At 48.1% G+C, this 6923-nt stretch overlaps 1 protein-coding gene across 1 annotated transcript; it reads right to left on the reverse strand.

Moving 5' to 3' along the window:
- Positions 1–5568: 5568 nt before the first annotated feature.
- LOC132223687 (melanoma-associated antigen B4-like) lies at positions 5569–6570 on the reverse strand. Its single transcript, XM_059678744.1, has one exon. It carries the CDS (start codon positions 6568–6570, stop codon positions 5569–5571), a length of 1002 nt encoding a protein of 333 aa, XP_059534727.1.
- Between the last annotated feature and the right edge of the window lie 353 nt (positions 6571–6923).

The raw sequence follows: 6923 nt of genomic DNA on the forward strand, positions 1-6923 counted from the left end.
CCCGCGGGGCTGTCCGGGGCGCGCCTGATGCCGGGAGCCGGAGCCTTTATGGTGTCCTTGGACCCGAGTCCTCACTCAGGGTCCCCACTTTTGTGTCTGCAGAGCTTGGGCGCCTCCCTCTAGAGAAGCGTGTAGGCTTGCCCCCACAAAGTCTGCCCTCCCCTGAGACCCAGGGAAGCAGGCAGTGAGGATGCCCTGCCTCTGAAGCGGGCCCTGGGCCTCTCAGGCCGGAAGGGGGCGGTGCTGCGGGAGCCCCCTTTGTGTGAGGCGTGCTGAGTGTCCTCGGGTGAGGCGGTTTGTGATGTGCAAGCCACCTGGCCTTGGACCCTTCCCTGAGACCACACGGGTGCGATGCCTGGGCTCCTCAGTGGTAGCTCTTCTGGGTTTCCCAGGGCGAAATATAGCACTGGACTCTACCTGGCCCCCTAGGTTTTCCTGGTGAAACTCAGGATCGTCACGTCTTCACTTTGGATTGATTCTTGTTAAAGACCTAGTCCCTCTCTGTGCAAAATGGAGATCACCCACATTAGACTGAGGCCCTGACCTCCCTGAGACTTCCCAGGTTCTAATCAGTCTGACATCTGTGCCAGGGGTTTTCCAGGGGTTACAAACTTTCTTTAAAAGAACACCGCTAAATGGCCATTTATTTCATTTAGCGTAACGCCATACAGTTCTTCACATGCTGCTACCAATGGCAGGATGTCTTTCTATTTTATGGCTGAATGATATATCCGCGCGCGCGCACGTGTGTGTGTGTGTGTGTGTGTGTGTGTGTGTGTGTGTGTGTGTGTTTGTATTTCATTTCTCTTTCAACTCATTCATCAAAGGACACCTAGGGTTTTTTTTCCCATGTCCTCACTGCTGTAAGTAATGTTACAGTGAACATGGGGACACAGTTATCCCTTCACGCTAGTGGCCTCATTTTCTTTAGATAAATAGCCGGTAGTGGGATTGCTGGATAATATGTTGATGTTATTTTAATTTGATTTTTAGGTATCTCTGTAAGGTCTTCACATTGACCACACAAATTCCCATTCCCCTAAACTCACCCATTCTGGAATAATTTAAGCACATCCAGTTACATAACTTATAAATTTAGGATAAGAATGTCAGAATCGAGTAAGGCGAAACCATAATTTAAGAACTTTTACTTTTTTCTCCCTATGTTGCGATAACATCTATTTTAGCATGGCTCTTTCTTTTCCCATTAGCAAGGATATCCTCCTTCTAATGCCATGTGGTCATGTTCAGGATCACAAAAGTGATCTAAAGATTTTCAAGGTGTACATTATTTCTTGAAACAAAGCTCTCATTCCTGAACCTGGCACACAGCAATGTGTGATCCATGTCATTCATACACTGATATTCTGAATCTAAATAAACGTTCTTTTGAAACACCACTAATTAAAAATTACCTCAAAAAATAAGTTAACAGAGAGGATGTGGAGAAAAAGGAACACTCGTGCACGGCTGGAGGGAATGCAGACTGATGCAGCCACTATGAAAGACAGTATGGAGTTTCCTCAAAAAACTACAAATGGAAGTCCCATTTGACCCCGTGATCCTACTTCTAGGAATATATCCAAGAAACCAGAAACACCAATCAGAAAGGATATATGCACCCCTATGTTCATAGCAGCACAATTTACCATGGCTAAGATCTGGAAACAGCCTAAGTGCCCATCAGTAGATGAATGGATTAGAAAACAGTGGTACATCTACACGATGGAATAGTATGCTGCTGTAAAAAAGAAGGAATTTTTACCATTTGCAATAGCATGGATGGAACTGGAGAGCATTGTGCTAAGTGAAATAAGCCAGTCAATGAAAGAAAAATACCACATGATCTCACTCATTTCTGGGTAATAAAGACCATTATAAACTTACGAGAGGCCCGGTGAACAAAAAGTTGTGCATTTGGGGGGGAGGGGAAGTCTCTCAGCAAGGCCTGTGCCCTCTAGCAGTCTGGGACCCCTCGGGAGATAATGCCTTGGTGGCTTAGGCCTGCTCCCGGATGGCAGAGGAAAGGCCCAATGCCTAGGTGCAGCCCTTGGTAGAGCTCAGAGCAGGGCAGACTGGGGAGTTGAGGCGCCACCCCCTCTCATGCACAGAGCAGGGCCGATCAGGGGTTTGGGGCGCCGCACCCTGTAACACTCAGCCAGGTCTGATGGGGAGGTTATGACTCTACCATGTCACACACAGAGCAGGGCCAGACGGAGGCAGTTGGGGCGCTCCCCTCTATCACACACAGAGCAGGGTCGATTAGGGGGTTGGGGAGCTCCCCCATATCATGCACAGAACAGGGCCCATCAGGGGCGTTGGGGTTCTGTACCTTGTCATGCACAGAGAAGGGCCAATCAGGGGATTGGGGTGTTGCCCCCTGTCACGCACAGAGCATGGCCGATCAGGGGGGTAGGGGCTCCATTCCCGGTCACGCACAGAGCAGGGCTGACCAGGGGGTTGAGGAGCTCCTCCCTGTCACTCACAGAGTAGGGCTGAGATGAAAGTTGGCACACCGCCCTCTATCACCCACAGAGCAGGGCCGATCAGGGGTTTGGGGAGCTCCCCCCTGTCACGCACCGAGCAGGGCCAATCAGGGGGTTGAGGAGCTCCCTCCTGTCACTCACAGAGTAGGGCTGATAGGGGAGTTGGGACACTGCACCCTGTCACACACAGAGCAGGGCCGATCAGGGGGTTGTGGCGCCACCCTCTATCACTCACAGAGCAGGGCCGATCTGGGGGTTCAGCGCTGCCACTCTCACACTCAGGGCAGGGCAAATGGGGAGGTTATGGCTCTACCCCGTCAAAACAGAGCAGGGCCAATCAAGGGGTTGGGGCGCTGCACCCTGTTTCACACAGAGCCGCAGGGTGATCAGGGGGTTGGGGATCTCCCCCCTTATCAGGCACAGAGCAGGGCGGATCAGGGGGTTGGGGCACCTTCCCCTGTCACGAACAGAGTAGGGCGGATGGGGAGGTTGTGGCCCTGCCCCCTGTCACACACAGAGCTGCAGGGCGATCAATGGTTTTGGACACTGCCCCCTGTCACGCTGATCATGGTGCTGGGAGGGCTCTCGGCTCTGCTGATCCCGGTGCTGGGAGGCATCTTACCATTTTTTTTTCTTTTTTTTTATTTTTATTGCTTAAAGTATTACAAAGGGTATTACATATGTATCCATTTTATCCCCCCGCCCTAGACAGTCCCCTAGCCTCCCCTATCACCCAGTGTCTTATGTCCATTGCTTATGCTTATATGCATGCATACAAGTCCTTTAGTTGATCTCTTACCCCCCTACCTCCTTACCATTTTAATATATAGGATAGAGGCATGGTGCATGGGTGGGGACTGGCTGGTTTGCCCTGAAGGGTGTCCTGGATCAGAGTTGGGTCCCCACTGGGGTGCCTGGCCAGTCTGGGTGACAGGCTGAGGGCAGTTTTCAGGCTGGCAGGTGACTGAAACTCCCAACCACTACTTTTTTTTTTCTTTTTTTTTTTTTTTATTCTAGGCCAGCTTTAGCTCTGGCTACAGGTCTGAGGCCTCTGCGGCTGAAAGCAGGTACCTGGTTTATTTGGGTTCTATAATCAAAACTCTGTATCAACTCCAGCTCTAAGATCCCTGCCGGCTGAAAGCAGGTTTCTGGGGTTTTGTTTAGCTTCTATATTTGTAACACTGTTTCAAACTGCAAGCTCAGAGGTCGGCGGCGGCAGGCAGGGAACGTTGGAGTCCTCTGTCACTGAAGTAAGCAAGCCTCATGTTAGTTTCAACCTGCCTGGCTGCGGGACACCATCTTGGCTGGCAGTTAATTTGCATATCACCCTGGGTAGCCACTGGGAAGTGTAGCGGTCGTACACTAATTACCATGTTTCTCTTTGATTAGATAGGATGAACAAAAATAGACACAGAGGCAGAGCAGCCACGAACAGACTGTCAAAGTACAGCAGGAAGGCCTGGGTGGGTTGGGGGGGCAGGAGGGAGGTGGGTAAGAGATCAACCGAAGGACTTGTATGCATGCATATAAGCATAACCAATGGACATAAGACACTAGGGGGTAGGGGAGGCCAGGGGATTGCCATGGGCGGGGAAAAAAGGAGACATATGTAATATTCTTTGTAATACTATAAGCAATAAAACAATTAAAAAAATAAGTTAACATGGTATTTGTGTTCATCAGGAATATTGGTCAACAGGCATTTCCTACCACAATGTGAAGATCCCACTTCAGACCTCACTGGGGTTGAGAGAAGTGACTGGATGTGACCCTGGATGGCCCACTGACTTCCAATGGGACTAGATTTTGTTTATCAATGAAAACTACCTACTATGCTATGTCCGCCCCCTCTTTACTCTCCTTTTCATTTATTCCTTATGAAGTGGAGAGTACCTTACCCTCTTTGGTAATGATAGCTTCCCCAACAATCTATAATTGCATTGGCATGGGCAGGGGCGGGGCCAGGGCCTTTTTGCCTAAACATTCCCAATGCAAACATGAAGACTTCCAAGGCGCTGATGCTCAATTAATGATCGTATCGGGTCAAATAAAAGCCATGAGCCGAAACCGGTTTGGCTCAGTGGATAGAGCGTCGGCCTGCTGACTGAAGGGTCCCGGGTTCGATTCCGGTCAAGGGCATGTACCTGGGTTGCGGGCATATCCCCAGTAGGAGATGTGCAGGAGGCAGCTGATCGATGTTCTTCTCTCATCGATGTTCCTAACTCTCTCCCTTCCTCCCTGTAAAAAATCAATAAAATATATTAAAAAAAATAAAAGCCATGAAACAAGAGGTCTGATGCACTAGGATTTATATTCTCAAACCTTATTAGAAAACATAAGCAAATCCATATATGTTTTTAAAATTTACAAAACAAAAGACTAAATGTGGTAAGGCAAGCAGGAAGTGACCAGTTTATATATCTCCCACATCTTTTTCATCCATTCACCTATACTTCCATGTCTTGGCTGTGACAGGAAATGCTGGGTACAGCATAAGTAATGTAGTCAAGAACAATGTAGTAATTACATATGGGTCAGATGAGTACTAGACTTCTGTGGATGAGTATATGGTATGTTATATAAATGTCTAATCACTATGTTGTACACCTGAAACTAATATAATATTGTATGCTAACTGTAACTGAAAATATTTTAAAACAGAAGGAGACACGTTTTACTCTATCTGTCATCTATCTATCTTCTATCTATCTACTGTTCCCCACTATTTTGGTGCAAAGTTCTTTCATATCTCAAAAGAAATTCCTATTCTAAAGCCATGTTATCCTGTTCTGGATCACAAAAGAAATCAAAGAATTCCCAATTTGTAATTCGAAAACAAAATTCTCACTCCTAACTTAATTAGCAACAATAAATGGGTGATGCATGTCATACATAAACTTATTGGCTTATATTCTGGTTCTAAATAAACATTCTGCCTAAAAGAATACCATTTGAAAACACAAACATAGGAAAGCCACACAAAGATAAGCCAACAAGATATTTTGCACATTAAGAAACTGCTTCACAGTCCTTTCCAACCAAAAAGTTGGAAAGACTCCACCCCGAGTTCACTCAGGTGAAGTTAGAGGCTGGATTTGGCCCTGGAGCGCCCACTGGCCTTGGGAGGAGGGGCAGCCCTAGGTGCAGCTTGGGCTCTGGCTTGGGCTCTCTCATCCTCTTCTTTCAAAGCCTCTTCAAAATGGGGTGCAAAGACTGTGTGGATGTTACTATTGAGCAGGGAGAAAAACTCCAGGACTTTCATCTTGCTGGTCTCAGCGTGGGCTCTTGGACCCCACAGGAACTCATAGCGTGGAGGGTCACTGTTGGGCACAAGCTTGTACAGCAGGTATTTTTCCTGCACCAAATCTTGGGTGATAAGCTTCCTGGGCTCCCCAAAAATGAAGTGAATCTTTCCATCATAGACACTCATCTTATTCAGGAATCCCCAGATCATCTCCTCAGTGGCGCTGTTGCCATTCAAGGAGATGACACCCAGGACAGGCATCAGGATCCCTTTGTTAGGAAATCTGAAGCCGCTGCTCACACTCTCATCTTCACTGTCGATAAGGGTGTAGGAATTACCGCTGGGCTTCACTTCTTTCACTTGCAGGCCAAACCACCGATCCATGCGCTCAGAGGCTCTCCTGAGGATCTCAGGGAAGTCCTTCCTGAACCACTTGCGGATGATCTTCAGCATGTCTCCCTTTCTAATGGGCTGGTTCTTTTTATGTTGATACAGCAGGTACCGTACCAACATATTTGCCTTCTGAGTTAGAAGATCTTGGCCAGAACTCTCAGTGGCAGTGGAGGCCTGGGAGGATTTTTTACTTTTCTGAACCTGGCCTTTGGCTTTTACAGCAGATCTTTCACAGGAGGCACCTGCAGTGGCACTGGTGGTGGCTGGGGCACTCGGAGGTGCCTGGAGAGGGCCAGCACCAGCATCCCCTAAAACAGAAGAGGAGGAGCAAATGCCCTCTCCTTCCTCTCCTGCAGCGGCCTGAGCACTCTTATCACCTTGTTTCTCAGCTCTGTTTTGGTGATGTTTCCTCTGAGCACGGAGCTTGCTCTTATGACCACGAGGCATGATGGCTGTTGCTCAGTTCAGCAGACAGTAGTGCGCCAATGGACAGCTGGTTTGGGCACCTGAGGGATGGAGAAAGAGATGATGTGAGCACCTTCAACAGGTAGCTTCCCCCTTGGTTTTTTGAAAGCCTGCCGGGTGCTATGTAGGATCCCACAAGGTTCCTGCATTCTTGGTTCAGCTGTTTAAATCCTGAAAGACCAATCAGAAGGAATATATGCACCCCTATGTTCACAGCAGCTCTCGTTACAATAGGTAAGTTCTGGAAATGACCCAAGTGCCCATCAGTAGATATGTGGATAACAAAGCTCTGGTACATTTCCATAATGGAATGCTACGCAGCTGGAAGAGAGAAG

The sequence above is a fragment of the Myotis daubentonii genome, chromosome X (assembly GCF_963259705.1).
Source record: "Myotis daubentonii chromosome X, mMyoDau2.1, whole genome shotgun sequence".
Taxonomy (NCBI): domain Eukaryota; kingdom Metazoa; phylum Chordata; class Mammalia; order Chiroptera; family Vespertilionidae; genus Myotis; species Myotis daubentonii.